Genomic DNA, 17,483 nt, shown 5'->3' on the forward strand with positions numbered 1-17,483 from the left:
ACTCTACATAAATGACCTCTGTGATCATATTAAGAGCACTATGCGTTCTTTTCGCTGATGATGTAAAGCTGTTCAATACCACAGACAATACTGCTACCCTACAAAAAGATCTTGACTATGTATCAGAATGGTCAAACAAATGGCAACTTCAAATCTCAACAAATAAATGCTCTGTCTTACATATTGGCAAAAAAATCAGAAAATAAAATACAAGCTGAATAGTCAAGATCTTGTTGATGACCCAAGCTCTGTAAAGGACCTTGGAATACTCACCTCTAATGATCTAAGTGCTAGAGCCCACTGCAACTACATAGCCAAAAAGGCATTAAGAGTTGTTAACCTAATCCTACGTAGCTTTTTCTCTGGTAATATCACACTACTAACCAGAGCATACAAAACATTTGCTAGACCAATACCGAATACAGTTCATCAGTCTGGAACCCACATTACATATCTGATATTAGCACAATTGAGAAAGTCCAGAAATATTTCACAAGAAGAGTTCTCCACTCCTCTACTCGTTGTAGAATACCTTATGCCACCAGACTTGAAATTCTAGAACTAGAAAACCTTGAATTACGCCGTCTTCGGTCTGATTTAAGCATGGTATATAAAATCATACATTGCAATGTCCTTCCTGTCAATGAATACTTCAGCTTCAACCATAACAACACAAGAGCACACAATAGATACAAACTCAAAGTAAACCGCACCAAACTTGATTGCAGGAAATACGACTTCAGCAATAGAGTGGTCAATGTCTGGAATACTCTACCCGACTCTGTAGTTTCTTCCCCAAACCCCAAAAACTTTAACCTTAGACTGTCTACTATTGACCTCACCCCTTTCCTAAGAGGTCTGTAGGGGGCGTGCATAAGCGCACCAACGTGCCTACCGTCCCTGTCCTATTGTTTCTCTTATTCTTCTTTTATTTTTCTTATATGTACCCATTTCATGTATTCACAACTATGTATACACTTATACTTATTATCTTGTAAACAATTGGCAAATCAAATAAATAAATAAATAAAATAAATAATGCAGGAATAACATTGTCGAAGCAAATAAAGGTTCTGGATATCATTTCCCTTGGAGCCCATCTCTAACACAGCGAGTGTTTACTCGTTAACACTTCAACTGATTCAAGAAGTATCATCAAGATTCATAGTTCATTTTAATATTGATATTCACTGCCCAGCATTATCTCTGTGCTTGTCTATCATTTTATATAAAAGATGACCATTTACCTTTTTTTTCTGAAAAAGTTTTCTAGTTTAATATCAAGAAAACATTTCTGGTTCAATCACATTAGGTGTTAGAGAATTAGCATAGTGGATCAATGGATTTTAAAATTTCAATTCTGTTCAGGCAGTTCTTCGTGTACTTGAATAGTCATCATAGCATGTGACTTAATTAAACCTGCTCTGTTATATTTAGAATTTCTGCAATAAAGTCAAATGGACTTTGGCAATGTGCTGGCTAGCAGAAACATATGATTATCTGGATGAATAATTCACATCAGTTTTTGTAAGAGAAACACCCAAAATTGGAGTGAGAATAGAAGCTGAAAATATTCTACAATAAGTATATATTTGGAAATCAAATTGTGGTGTGTGTGTAAATAACTCCCCAATAATGCAGAGGAGATGATATGTGACTCTGTTCCAAAAATCTTGGCATTTTTAGATCAAAACCATCAACTGTCCATCAAGCAATGAAGTGATTTTTAATAGCTCTGCTGAAAGTTAGATCAATACAAAATTTATCCTAATGTTTTTAAATTATTTTTGACTGATTAGGTGTTGTATAACAATATTGAAATAAAGGCAGAACTTAAGAGATTATAAAGAAATAGGCGAAGATTTCATATCCTTTTTATTTGATTTGATTTGAATCCAGTTTTGATAAATTCATTTTAAGACTTTATCTTTAGCCATGTAGCTAGAATATTTCATTCTTCCACTTAGTTGTTTGATGTGGCACTCTTCTTTCCTTGGTCTAATATATACATATATGTACACCCACCCACCCACACCCACACCACAAGAATAGGCAATTTATTTACATATTTTTTGTGATGAGTTTTTCTCAATCTTGGCAACTTTAATTATGCTGGATGTGGAGTTCTGGGAGTTGAAATATACACACATTAAAGTTGCCAAGGTTGAGAAAAACTGACCTAGAGGAATTCTTGCCATTTGGTTTGGTAGAGCTTGTTTAGCTTCATAGTCGATTGGTTTCTTGTGTAAGGAACTGAATGTCTTCAAAATTTCCACTCAGGAAGTTGTCTCTTCTTATAACCTGATGCTATTTTTCACATAATACATAAAACAGAGCAGAGGCACGTAAGGTATCATCTATGGCAGCCATACCTTTCTGTCAGCTCAACCATCGGTGGATAGCATTTAACTCAGTTGTTGAGGAAAAGCCATTAAGGTGGGATTTCATTTCCTGCATACTGCCATATTTGAAAAGGTTATGCGAAATACTGCTTGAGTTTCTTAAAAATAAATAGTTCAGTTTCTTAAAAAGGAATGCAATAGTGATGACTTTTAAAGAACAAAGAATCACTAAGGCTGACATTTCTAGAAACAGGTATTTGGTTATTGGAAGATTAACGAACAACTGGGAAGAGTTATTTTGCATCATTATATTTTCTATTTCACTCTTAGAGAAAGCAGCAAAATGTTGATGCTATTGTTTTAATGAAACTAAAAATGCAGTACATGCCCTGTGAATCCTATAGCTCTTTAGGATAAGCGGTTCTTATTAGCTTAGTATACTGGAAATGAAAAAGTAACTAATCTTGAGATATTTATCCCATAGATCGCATCAGCAGCCATTATTTGCTAGCCATTATTTAATGTGAAACATTAAAATATATTTATAGACTTTGTAAACTTAGCTGTCTTCCAGAGGGAGTTCACTTGAGTTCATGTGAAAACTTGTATCTCTTAATTATGCAACAAATTGTGTTCCTTTACATTGCATGTTCTATTACCCTAAGATTCTTCAATAAACAGGAGTTTCTACATTAAAAAGGCATGTTAATAATAGTCCCGAAAGTCACATACTTGCTTTCTAATTACACTGTAATTCAGATTGTAAAGGTAATCTGAAATGGAATGTAAGCTTATCTATTATTGGCAGTGAAAGAGAATTTCATGTGAGAATTCCTTTGCAAGTATAGAAACCTCTTCAGTAAAGCAAATAGTAAAGCAATTGCCCCCCTCTCCCTCCAGGTTCTGTATGTGGAAAGAATGTCAAAAGAAGGCAGAAGGGTTCATTCTAGATAACTCAATATAGGAGTTGGGCCTGGTAGGCACATTTGGCATTTTGAGAGCACATTAAAAGCACTGGTTTTTGGCAGTAGGGACTTATTTGCTTAACAAGTCTGATGGCCAAATTATTTTTGATGACAGGAAAGGTGTGCTTAGATTCCTTTTTTCACTGTATGTTAAATTGGCCATAGCATACTGGAGAAGAGTATTTTATCTCCAGTCACCTGAAATTATTAGTCTGGAATAGGGCAGAATACAATAAATGTGTAAGTTAAATCTAATTGGTGTCATAAATCACAGTTGAAGAGCCTAACTAACTGAAATCCCCCATTTCTATTTAGGTGCTGTAAAACTTATAAGCTTAGCATGTGGAAATCAGCACATCTGGGCCTGTGACAGCTGTGGTGGGATTTATTTCAGAGTTGGAACTCAGCCTCTGAATCCAAATTTGATGCTGCCTGCATGGATAATGATTGAGCCTCCCATCCAGGTAAAATAACCACATTTCTTTCAACTTTCAACGAGTCATTTTTTTGTATTTTGTTGAAAGGGTCTTGCATTTCTCTACGTTATGGATCTAAAGATGTTAAAGAAGATTAAAGTTGTGAGCTTAGAAATTCTGTTGAATAGACACACTGTCAGAATGGAGTTGGGTTGGAACACTTAGTGTGATATTCTGCTTGACTTTCACATTTCAAGGTCCAAGTATATTCATATACATGTGATTTTTCTGTGTTGAAGAACAAAATGCTTCAAGAATGTGAAGTGTGGTTTGTGAATGCCCTGGTTTGCATATGGAAATTTGATGAATTTTTACATTTGTTTTTTTAACTAGCCTGGTGATGGGAATGCAGCACAGATTGTGACATAACAACTAAAATTTCTTGAAGCTTGACCATCAATATAGTAGTCCTTGAGTTTTGAATGGAATGGAGCCTGCCCATTCCATTTGTAACCTGAGGATTCGTGGGAGTGAATCTCATACCTTAAACGGGATCACTTCCTCCTTTTGCCCACACATTTCCTAATCGGATACAAGGCTTGTTAAATGCACATGAGGTATTTCAAGGTGGGGAAGGCCATGGGGATGGTCTACTGATGGAACAGCCCATCTGCCTAAGACCACCCAAGGCCCCGACCCACTAAAATACCTCATGCTCCCCACAATTGGTTCCCACTCCAACCTGCTGCGCCGGGTCATTTACCTTGTGAAGATCTAGCAAGCAGTCTCCAGCCTCTGAGCTGCGCAGATCTGTTCCCCGGAAGCTCCATTTCAGCCTGCAATGGGCCAGGGGAGGTCCACTGAGGGATGAACGGAGGGCTGGATCAACCCCTCAGAAGCTCCATTTTGGGTGAGATCTGTGGAGGCCCAAATGGAACTGCAGAGGGGTGCTTGCAGCTGAGAGGCTGGAGAGGAGACTGCTTGCTAGATCTTCTCAAGTTAAGTGACCTGGCGTGGCAGGTTGGTTGAAGGGGGAAGCAATTGTGGGGAACATGAGGCCCGAACAGAACTTCTGAGGGGAGGACCCGCCCTTCAGAAGCTCCATTTCGGCCTGCAACGTGCCAGGCGAAGCCTTTGGAGACCCGAATGGAGCATCAGAGGGGCGGAACTGCAGAGTGGTTGTTTGTAAGGGTGAACAACTGCCGCAGTGCTGCAACATTCGTAGTTTCGGGGCTTGTTTGCAAATGCTAGGAGGCACTTATTGTGTAACTTTGAACATCCACTAAGTGAAGGCTTATAATCCAGGGATTACTTGTAGTTATTTTCTGTTTAAAACTGCTGATACAGAATACACTCAAGGCAACATAAAATGTTGAAAAAGAAAATACCAAGCAGACCTGCTGATATAACTGGCGCTGCTTAAAGCACTTGAAACATTATCCAGTCCCTGAAGCCTGAGTATTTCCTAAAAGCCTAAATCACCAGCAGCACTGCTTTTCTTTGGCATGACTCCTCCTAACAGCTAGAGGGTTAATGGCTCCCTCTTCTCTCCTTTTCCCTGCCTATGGGCCCCTTAGAGCTTTCTCACAGCAAAATCAAGATACACTCTGAAAGCCATTTCAGTCATATGTTCTTTTATGTCATCATTTACTTTGTTCTGCATATGTAAGGGTTAGTAGCTGCTATTCGCCGCAGAGGTAAGCAGACAGAAAAACAGAAGAGAGACAATATTGATTTCCACTTTGCACCTCACTCTAGTGATTACTATGCCCCCATGTTGAAGGAGACAAGCAGTGACCAAAGCAACCAAGTTATGACTTGAAGGCATAACTTGGTTCATAGTGGTTTTATTTGTTTTATTTTGTTAGCACGTGAGTTGATTCAATTTGAATAGCATATAAACCCAATAAATGAAATAAGATTTTGCTTTCTTGCCAAATAACAATACAAAGCAAATAAAACAAATCTTGGTGAACAAGCAATTGTTTTATTTTCCAGAATTAAAATGTGTTTATATAATAACACCTGGTGCTATTCCATGTAAATTTGAAAATGCAACATTATCTTGTCTAAATAAATAATGTGCCAAAATTTGCTAGCTTTAATCTACTGAACCGCTTAGGCTATATTGAACCGCTTAGGCTATATTGAAAGTCATATTGTGTCATATTCACAGTGATGGAGATGATGTGCAGATAGAGTCTAGGATTTCTTTGAAATATGAAGCTCTGCAAGTATAATTTTCCCCATTTGATGTATTTCCTAACTTACAAATCAATTTGCCAATGAAGACATTTGCTTACTCCTTTTACACTCCAAAATTACGTTCTGCTGGCCATACTGATACAAATCATAAACCTAGTGTCATTTTGGTTAAATTTTCTCAAGTTTCTTACCTCTGCTGATGAATCTGGCTTGGGAAATAATTGGTAATTAAATGGAGGCTCATTATTAAGAATGTGATCTATTCCCTTCAAAGGTGATGGTTATAGGATGGCTTTCTCCCATGTGTAAACAAATATAATACATTTGTTTTCCATCTTGCTTGTATTGTTGATAAATTGAGAACAGGAAATGTCATGCAGGGAGTAACTAGGATTTTATGACACTATAACCCATTCTGTTTTTCTTAAAATTATAAGCAAGCTGGCTAGTTTACTTTATGAGAACTGCACATTTTAAAATCACCGGTTATATTTGATTGAAAGTTTGATTTTCTACACTGGCTTTCAAGAATCTCAAAAATAACCAATTATCTATGCTAATTCAGTTCCATACCATTTATATAATTCACTATATACTGTACTTTGACAGAATTTTTTCTTGGGATTTATAAATTAAGCCTGTTTTCTTTCTTTCCTTTTAGAAATGCAAGTACTATGGCTATAATAGCAGAGTAATTTTTATTTTCTTAATGGTTACTATGGTATATAACACTGTTTAGAGTTCTAAATCCAATCAGTATCATTTGCAAAAATATCATGTCATTATTGATCAATTTATCTTGTGCTGCACTTTGTTCATATATACACACTTCATATGTTTAAAATAATATACGGATCATTAAGGTTAACACATTTAAAATGACTTAATCAAAATAAAAACTATCATTTTCTTCCCCTTCCTTTTTCATACCTTTACTCCCTCAAAATTTTTTCCAGACATTTGAAGGGGCCTTCCTGTAGTACATGAAAAAGAGCTGGCAGGAAAACCATTTCTGTTCTCAATTTAAGTTAAAATCCAAAAAGCAATTTGAACAACTTTTGAGCTATTTCAGCAATCTAGATCAGGGGGCGCCATCCTTTTGGACCTCAGGGACCACCAAACTCATACTTTTAAATCCCGAGGACCACTAATACGAATTTAATAATAATAATAATAATAATAATAATAATAATAATAATAATAATAATAATAATATATTTAATATACAATTTTTTATTGTTTTATATTAAATATAAATTCAATATTAAAAAATTATATATATATATATATATATACATATAATAAAATATAAAAATGCTTATTTATAACAAAATTGTAAATGCTTAATCATAACTGTGGGGCACAGCGAATGGAAAGGAGGGGCCTCTCTCATCCTTTGGGGGGGAAAGAGGATTTAATACTGCTGGGATTCAAAAGAAGCCATATGGTGCCTGGAGGCTGGGAAGATCTGGATGGGGAGGAACCAGCTCCCTCTCAAATGGAAGAAAAGCAGAGCCCCCAAAAAAAAAATTCTGGTCTCCTGTCATTTCATATCTCTCCCAAGTCCGAGGAAAGCTCTCCCTCCTTTGCCAGGTATGGCTGCCTGGAGTTGGGGGATGGAAGGAGGGTTGGGCTGGAAGCACTGAAGAAGACGGGCTCCTAATAACCAGGCAACACCCCTCCTTCGAGCTCCACATAAGAAGAGGACTCCCCGAGGCTAAGCTGCAGGTTTCTCCCGCCGCTTCCAAGCAGAGAAGGGTCCCCCACTGTGTGGAGGCCAAAGGGGGGAGGTGTCAAGCCCAGAAAACCTTGAGCACTCGCTTGTACAAACAGGCTGGTTGCTTAAGGCTATCCAATTAACCCGGCACTCTTTTGGTCTGGGCATTTGGTCTCCCCACCCCGCTCCATGCCAAAGGAAAGCCAGCAGGGCTTCTCCTTCCCACCTACCCTCTCCCCTGCTCCCTTTTCCCCACTCAATCCTACTTCGGGACAGAGGAGAGCGCTCTGGAAACGTGTTGGCATTTTCAACACACATTTATTCGCGCTCGCCAGCAATTCTTTGCATTCCTCCAGGCCTGGCTTGCTGAGGGGGGAGAGCAGCCATGATGTCTCTGTTGAGGGGGGAGAGCAGCCATGATGTTTCCCCCGCCCCAGCCATCACTATCTGGGGAAAGCACAGGAAAAGAAAGCGAACAGAAACATATCTCTTGCTGGGGCGAAAGAGCGGAGATCGGGGAAGGCACAGGCAACAGAAAGCAGCGCTTTTCAAAGGCAGCAGCTTCCGTCTTCTCTTGTCTGTACCTTCTTCAATCTCAGCTATTTCGCCCCAACGAGAGCTATATTTCTGCTCACTTTTCCTGTGCTTTCCTCGGGCAGCGATTGGGGGTGGGGGGGCAGTAAAGCAGAGCGCTGAGAGGGATGAGAAAACTGCCACCGCCACCCCATTCCGGACCTCTGAACTGGATGGTGAGTGCAGACTTGCCCCCTCTGCCCCTCCCATCACCAGCAGCCGGTACTTTTCCTGCCCCAGGCCGTCCCTACAACCCGCGGCCATTGAGTAAGAGCCCAAGCCAGGAGAGATGAGCTGGAAGGTGCGAGAGTGCCGTGCAAATGCAAGTAGCGCGGCGCTCCTGCACCTTCCAGCCATCTCCATCACCGCTTCAGCCCGCCTGTGCTGCCAGCCCCCTCTTGCTGCAACAGCACCATTATCTTGTTTTGGCCAGCGAGGGCTGTGCTGCTTTTTGCAGGTTTGCGCTCAGCCGAAGGGTGGGGGCCAGTGGGTGGGCGGGCCATGTGGGTGGCGCAGCCTTGTGTTCCCGCACAACCTGGATTAATTGCTTTGGGGGGACATTTCTCTGCGGCCCACCAAAATTTTCTCATGGACCACCAGTGGGCCGCAGCCCACTGGTTGGCGACCACTGATCTAGATCATGCTGTATTACACTGAAGATTAGAACTCTCTTGAACAGGGAGGTTTTTCAAGAAATGCAGAGATTATTTTAACTGAAAATCTAAGCTCCTTTTATCTGCCAGTATTGGTTTAATCAGAAAATGATACAATATTGAATACTACATTAGAGTATTATGTTATGATCTCTACTGCTTTATGTAGGGGTTAATTGGATAGCCTTAAGCAATAGAAGCCTTCATCTGATTATTGCCTAGGGCTAAAGTTTTAAACAAGCTCTCATTGTTGCAAAAATATATTTAAAAAAATATGAATTAATAATTACAATAGTTAAGGCATTAGCCTAGAAGCTGGGGGACTATAAGGCTCACCTTAAGCACAAAGCCAGCTGGATGACCTTAAACTAGCCACAGACTCACAGCCCTAGGAAGGATTTCTGCTTGCCAAAAAACTGCAGGGATTTGTCCCGGGGCTAAAAATTTAAACAGAAACTCTCATTATTGCAGAACTATTATAATTAACAAATGAATTGGCAATTAGAGCCACTGAGATGAAAGCTAGGGCAGTCCCAGTGTTAAACAAGATAAAGATGATACTTAATAAAACACTTGTTGCCCTATATAGGGAGAAGGGATAAATGATGCTGTTTTTCAGTGTGGGATTCCCCCCTCCCCCTTCTACATAAGCCTCAGTATGTGAACATGAAGGTCATGATTTATTTGCATAGGAAAGAAAATCTTAAGCAGGGAAAGAAAAGTGAAATAGGAGTTATACTCTGGGAATAAACTTTTAACAGTCTGGACCCAAATCTCAGAGAATGCTCAAGTAAACAGGAGTATTTAAGTGAACAGGACATACAGTATCTTTCACATCTAAGATTTTTAAGACCTGATGATGTTTGTATTAACAATTCTGTTGTTGAAGCATACCATCGGTATAAACAGTTGTTTTCCCAATCCCTCTTAAACAACTATCTGCCTAAAAAAGAGGCAAATGCACCAGCCTATGATGTTAGGGTAAATGGAATAACGCACCTTTAAAAAAAATCTAAATAAAGTAGAAAGGTTAGATTAACACCTTCATCCCTAGAGTAGAGCTTGGATCTATAAAAAGGTTTTAAGATGATATGCATGTGTCAGTGGGAGCACGTGTTCAGAGTAAATTTTCCGTAGGACACCCGAGTTCTACTTTGAAAATGAAGTATGTAAAATGAGATTGCAGGATAAGGTCAATGAGGGAATATTCTCATTATAGCAGCAATTGGGCAGCACTATCCTGGAAGTATGATGGAGCTGCAAATTGTATTTTTATAAAGTGAAACTCCTAATACCTTTAGCAGCTGGTTTTACTCTCACTCATTTTATTTTCTACTTAATTGCCTACTTGCTATATTTATATGTTACTAATCTCTGCTATTAATTTTTTATTGGTTCAACAATTTTAGCTTGCTTTTCTTTAAAAATAATCCCAAATCGTGGTAATAAAACTGACAAATTAAACCACTAAAAATTTAAAACAATACAACATTTTGAAACATATAGCCATAAAACAGGATTAAAAAAAATGAGATGTGCTAAGTAATACTGTAGTATAAGTTCTGCCAAAAGTCAATCAATAGATCTTTAATCGTACTAAAAGCTAACTAACTTGGTGCTAGCCATAATTAAACAAAGAAACAATTCCATCATTGGTGTGCTTATATCAAGAATGGCTCTGGTTGTCACATAGCAAATGGATGATGAATGCAAGAATTATGCTGTACAAAGAATCCTACGTTTTCTACATTTCCTACATTTTGACCATTAGTAGCTCAGATTCTTGTAGAGAGCTTAAGCTTGCAATAAATCTTTAAAGTCCTGATTTACCTGGCTTGACACCATATACACCAAAACATGCCCCTACAAGTTTCTTAATGTCAGGCTTCAGTGTCTTCAATATTGATATTCATAATAAAATAATTTATGTATAGATTTTAATGCAAATATGGCCTTATTTGAGCAACACCATAATTAAATGTAGAACACATTAAGGAGAGGTAAACAACTTGTAGGTCAGAGCTGTTTATGCACATCAATTGCATAACCTTCTCCCCAGCTTCTCAGGAGCAGAATGGTTAATTTTAGTGGGATCTATGCATCTGAGTGGCAGATCTCTCTCAATCCAACATTGCACCACTAAAATCTGACTATTTTATTAATGAACGTTGGTGGCATTAATTTTAGCTGTTTAACTATGGGAATGTAAGAAATACTTCCCAGAGGGTTACAGTTCCCATTCTTGCTCTTAATGCTGTCCTCAAAACTGGTCCAAAATTACCACATTCCGGTGATCTGTATGCAGAGGAATGCTTTGCAGCCTCCATTCAGAAAATGACTGACCTCTGTTTTGGGTGTGTTTAAAGGATGAAATAATAATGTCATTTCTTTCTACTGAAGAGGATAAAATTGGAATAGACAGGCACAAGTAGTAAACTGCAAGAAGGAGGCTATATTCTTGGCAGCCTTCAACTGGATGCTTTTTAAATAGTTGAACTTCTGATCATGTGGCTTTCATCCATATTCTCAGTTATAAAAGAGAGATTAAGTTGTTTTGTGATTAAAAGAAAGGATTAAATAGGCTGTCTACTTTTCTCCCCCTTTAAAGCTCCTTTGCATTTAAAAAGGAGGGATTAACTATTTGGAAACATAATTTAAGTGATAATATAGAATTAATCAGAGCTTGAACTTAAGAATAGCTAGAAAAGCAGGTAACACTTAAATCATTCTGCTTTTTAATGTTAGTTCCTTCATTATCATATACAATAAATAAATAAGGTTTAAGGTAGCTTTATGGTTCATAAAGCAAATGAAAAACACTGAGTGATGATGGTGAGTGATGAAGGATACTGGAAATCCAGACTTGAATTTGGACTATCAGATCAAGCTATACATTTTATTTCTGCTAGAATATAATTAGAGACCAGTTTGATATAGTGATTAAAGATGCCAGGCTAGAAACTGGGGGAATATGAGTTCTAGTCATGCCTTGGATATAAAAGCTAGGTAGGGAGAGTCACTTTGTCTTTCATCCCTGGGGAAAAGCAAAAAATAGTGTTGGGGTTACCTGTACCTCTGGAGTCTCAGTTGAATAGAGTTCATGAAAACTTGTATGCCCTTTTCAGGTTTGCTGTGCAAAATAGTAATGAAGAAACAAAAAGGTGATGGAGGCTAATGCAGTCAGAACACTGATGGAACTCTGTATATGATTGGAGGCATTATAAATATAATTTCATGAATTAAATGCATAGAACCAACTTTCCTAGTTAGTTGGTTTTCAGATAAGATGGAACATGCTAATAAAAATTGTGTTTCATCAATGCTAACTATACCAGGAAGGTCTCCATAAATCTAAAAAGATGATTTATACCAGGGGTCCCCAACCACCGGTCCGCGGACCGGTACCGGGCCGCGGAACAAGCCTTACCGGGCCGCTGGTTGCTGGGCGCCGCCATCTTTTTGGTAAAAAAGCAATTTTTCGCCAAAAGATGGCGGCGCCAGCGCTCGTGAGCTTTTCCGGTAGAAAGCCATTTCTACCCGAAAAAGCTCACCGAAGCGCTGCGCCGCTTATTTTTGATTTAAAATCACTTCCGTGACGCCACCGGAAGTGATTTTTCGTCAAAAAGATGGCGGCGCCCAGCTGACGCCGGAACCGGTCAGCAGGCGTTTCAGCTGACGCCGGAACCGGCTGCGCGTCGAAAAGGTTGGGGATCCCTGATTTATACAACAGTATGCATCAAATAATTTGTAAAAGTTACAAAATGGCATCTTAAAATAGGGATCAACTGATTCCATAAATTGTGGCAAAAACAACAATAATTTAATCAGCTTCACATGAATGGGAAATACCCATATCTCAGAAAAGGAATTCTAAATTTGGAAAGATTTTGAAGACTGAAGGCACTATTTAAAATTCAAGCATTATCTTTTGAAATTGATAGGTAAAAAAGTCAGGTTGGCAAGATGGAGTAATAGGTGGTCTATATGACTAGATTTAATAATATGTTAAAGGACTGGACTAATTTTATATTAATATTTTATGGATATATTCTTAGTTTCTACAAATATTATTCACTTACACACTGTCCTGTGTATTCATTTATTTATTTCACTAACTATAAACTATATTTAACTGCTAGATTTTGGGTTGTATTTTATGGCTGTTATTCCCATAAATATATGTACATACAAAAAACCTTTGGATTGGGTTAGAAAAGCACCATAAGTAATATAAGTAATATAAAATATAACTTGCACAAAATTTGTGATCCATGTTCTGAACCATTGATTTCCCTAAACATAGTTTTATTTTGTACTAGTTGAAATTTCTAATAATTTTCTCCTCTTTTACCATTTATGCATGCTTATTGGTGGAGGAGTAAAATTGAACTTACTGAAATTGCATTGAATATATAGACATATAACTACTTATTTCGGTGACGTTGAGATTTTCTTTTTTCAGAATTGACTAATTTGATCAGTGGTTTATCCATTTATTTTTTTTCCTTCCTTCAGTTACTTTGCCAATTCACAAAATAGGATCTGTAACATCAAACAATATGTTTTACTTTTGTAGGCAGCCGGAGTTCACTTGATCAGAGTGTACTCCAGTCCTAATGATCAGAGTCTGTGGGCCATTGACAACAAATGGAACATTCATGTGCGCACTGGAATTACAGAGGAGATGCCAGTAGGCACAGATTGGGACCAGGTTCCAGGTAAGATTACTTAACAAATATATGTTTTGGTTGTAACTTGAGTACAAGTAGTTCTCAACTTACGACCACAATTGAACCCAAAATTTCTGTTGTTAAATGAGACATTTGTTAAGTGAGTTTTGCCCTATTTTATGACCTTTCTGGCCACAGTTGTTAAATGAATCTTTGCAGCTGATAAGTTAATAACCTGGTTGTTAAGTGAATCTGGCTTCCCCATTGACTTTGTTTTTCAGAAGGTTGCAAAAGGTGATCACATGACCTTGGGACACAGCAACGGTCATAAATATGAACCAGTTTCCAAGCATCTGAATTTTGATCACATGATCATGTAACTGTGAAAAACAGTCATGTCAAAGGTGGTAACTGTGAAAAACAGTCATGTCACGTTTTTCAATGCCATTGTAACTTTGAATAGTCACTAAATGAACTGTTGTAAGTGGAAGACTGTCTGTATTGCCAATGCTTGGACCTATCTTAATTAATTTAATTTAATCTTTATAACACATTTTGTCTGATTATGTAACAAAACCTCCTTTCTCTTCCAACATCCTAAATTGTGGCACTCCTCACAAGATGTTGTGAGGCCCAGTAGATTAAAAAGAAATAAATGGACTCAAATATTTCATGGAGCGTACACACAGTTCTTAGCTGTGAAGATAAAAAATGTATGAAGCTACCCTTTTTGTAATGCTTTGTTTTCCTTTATTCTAATGTTTTGTTTCTTCTGAATGCATTATGCATAGTATCCATCTCAAAGTTTGTACCTCAAATGTCCTGGCTTTTAGGACTTCAGGCAAGTGAGTTGGTAATAAGCATGAAGACTGTATGGGCACGTTGTCCAAATGGAGATGTAGCACGGCGATATGGCATCACAGATAAAAATCCTGCAGGTGATTATTGGAAGAAGATTCCAGGAAATGTTTCTTGTTTGGCAGGTGAGCCTATCTCTATCTCTCTCCCTCCCTCCCCCCATTAGCATGTTATTTGGGGGGATAATAGCAGGAATTATGTTTATTCAGGATCAAAAAGGTGAAATATACTAGCTATTCTAATCAACTTGATCTTAATTTCACACAACTCCTCTCTACAGCTAGATTTTAAATCCCCCAGACAGCCTTAAAGAGATCACATTTAATTGTTTTGATTTCCATTTGGAATAACAAACTGCCATTGGCTTAACTTCTTACTGCAGAACACATGAGCCATTCACTACCAAAACAAATCATGCAAACAGATATCAGTACACAAAGTGATATCAAGCAAATTCTATTCTAACAACTACTTTCAACTGAATCATTGCACTTTTTCTGTTTTCAGTTTATTTTTTAATTTAGACAAAGTTGGAAAGAAAATGAGACTAAGTTTCTTTCTCCAATCTTAGTTTACAAGTTTCATTTGTTATTGGTTGGTTGCACACTCAGCCTGATTTTTAGACTGAATTTGGTATTTTTATCTACCTTTCCAGTCCTTACCAAGGACCTAGGATAGGCAAATGTTGCTTTCTGGTATTAAAGGTAGCATCGCAGAATGTAAGCTGTTCCAAATACAGCAGCTGCCTTTTGTAATTGATTGGTGGGGATTTTGTCAGTTTCAATGGTATCCAAATAGCACTCCATTGTTATTTTTGTTAGTACAAAGACATTAAATCAATGAGAAAAGTTAATGCTGACCACAAATCCCATTGATTTCAATGGCCATATTCTTAAATATAATCCAGCCTTAAATTTTTCTGGTTGGAGATAAATTAGATTTCTTGAGTCACTTGTTCTTCTATGTTGTACACTAAAACTAATTTGCTGTTTCTGTTTCCCAGTTACACATCTAGATGAATTATGGGCAATTGGTTCTTCAGGAAATCTCATTCACCGCCTCACAAAGACATTCCAGCATTCTCATAACATGCAGAAACACAGTGATGCTTCTATATCGTTTCACTCTGATGATTTTGAGGATGAGTGGGAAGTGATATAAAGTGAATAACAGTAAATAAGTAAGAACACATCCTTGGGAATCCTGTCACTTGGGAAATGCCAAGCTTTTGAAGCCACAAACATTTTATAACATTACCTTTTTGAGATATAGGAGACTAATTTATACAGTAGTCCTCAAATTGTTTAGTGAAATGTCTTGTCCAGTATATCTCAGGTGAGGCAGGCAATGCAGCTTAAAGAAATTGTGAACTTATCTTTATTCTAGAAGTTGTACTTTGACTATAATGTATCAGTTTAACCTCATTAACAGCAAAATGAATTTGGTGTAGCATGCAAGCTAATGTCTGTACTATATAGGAAGAATTTCTGTTATATTACCTATTTCTCAGCTGCTGAAAAATACTATTTAGTTTTTATCTTGGACATTAATCTCTTAGGAAAAAATGGGTATGCCTTTAATAGAAAGGAATAAAATACTGTATTTTTTTTCAGTGGAAAGAGCTGCACAGTTTAGTGCTCAAATTAAAGTTTCATTATAACTTTCAGAGCTCTATTGAATTTTTTTGCTCTGATTAACTGGGCTAAAAGCATTAATAAGCATTCCCCTTATTCTTCCCTAACTTTGAGTCTCTTGTGAAATGAGATTATAACTGTCCAAATTCCCAGCCATGTGTAACATGTTGATGGAGACTTGTGGACATTTTGGTTGTAAGGCATCTTGGAGGGCTTCCGGTTGGGGGAGCTTGCCTTACATGTTTTTCCAAACAATTCAAGCTTTTGTTCCACAGATGACTATGAGAGCTAAACACAACATTATAAGCCATTTCAATAAAATGAGGGTGGCTCTGTGGGTGAGATTCAGTACCACGTTTAGCCTGACAGAATTAAGCCTGTGTTCAGGGTAGATTCTGTATTTCCTTTTGTACCATAATTTATAATCAAATCTAACTATAGTACTAAAGAAGCTTATCCCAAAAGAAAGGTTATGGTATGCATCAGGATTTGCCTTTATAATAGGAAATTTTAGCTACATTAGCTAAACCTTGCAATGTCTTATATTTAAAATGTTTACAGCAGAGATGCTTAAATGTATAATTTAACTGATCACTGCAGCTTATGTGTCATAATTGTCGAATTTCTTAAGAACACTGTAAAACAAAACGTAATCCCAATAGTTTTCATTTATAGTACTTTTTAATATATAAGTATATTTATGTGAGACCTGAATATTTGAAGCAACTATTATTGAATCTGCAAATGAGCTAACTGAAGTGATACTGGATGAACCTGGGTGGAGATAATGAGATTTTTTTCTTTCTTTCTAAAACTGCCTGATACAACCCTGTATCAGTGGATTTTCCACATAAGAACTAATTTTGGCACCATAGAGATACTTATTAGCAGCAGCACTTGTATGATCAATGCTATGTTCTTGGTTGATTCTTTTATTTTGGAGTGACCAAGTGGCTACATTTGTTTTATTCTGAGATCTCATCTATTTGAGTCAGCCTCTGAGGATTTTTGTAACTAACTAGCTGTCCATCTATTCCTAGTTCAATTGGTGTATTACTTTAGAAGTCCTTTGACAACTGGGATTCCAATGTCATCACTTCTCTGAAGTCCAGAAATTTTGAGCAAATGGAGTGGCCCCATGGTGCATTTCTGGACAAATATTCATACTCTAATAATGAAAAAATGACACACTTGCATTTGTGTGCACCCAAAAATATGTATGAATGTTTGCATGTATATAAACACAATAACACTTTTAAAAATGCGCCCCTCTTTCATTAATTACTTAATTTGCTAGATGTTTATACAGCGCAAAATAGTGTGATTGGCTTGATTCATAAATATGAATTGGTGTTGACAGCTCTTCTAAGTCCAATGAGTTCTTTTGTATCTTCTAACAGTCTGAAATGTTTACCATTATAGTTTCACTTCCATAGACTTGTGGTTTTTC

General features: G+C 37.5%; 1 protein-coding gene across 1 annotated transcript in view; it reads left to right on the forward strand.

The window, feature by feature from the left end:
- Nucleotides 1-16,745, forward strand: part of TECPR2 (tectonin beta-propeller repeat containing 2) — a 49,224-nt gene extending 32,479 nt beyond the window's left edge. The window contains exons 17-20 of the mRNA XM_026680187.2: nt 3,623-3,771; nt 13,448-13,589; nt 14,375-14,524; nt 15,403-16,745. Coding sequence (XP_026535972.2) covers nt 3,623-3,771; nt 13,448-13,589; nt 14,375-14,524; nt 15,403-15,560 — 599 coding nt within the window. The 3' untranslated portion in view covers nt 15,561-16,745. The remainder of the gene's footprint in view (nt 1-3,622; nt 3,772-13,447; nt 13,590-14,374; nt 14,525-15,402) is intronic.
- The last annotated feature ends 738 nt before the right edge of the window (nt 16,746-17,483 follow it).

Source organism: Notechis scutatus, chromosome 1 (assembly GCF_049901735.1).
Source record: "Notechis scutatus isolate UNSWTSFEM ecotype Mainland chromosome 1, rNotScu1.2, whole genome shotgun sequence".
Lineage (NCBI taxonomy): Eukaryota > Metazoa > Chordata > Lepidosauria > Squamata > Elapidae > Notechis > Notechis scutatus.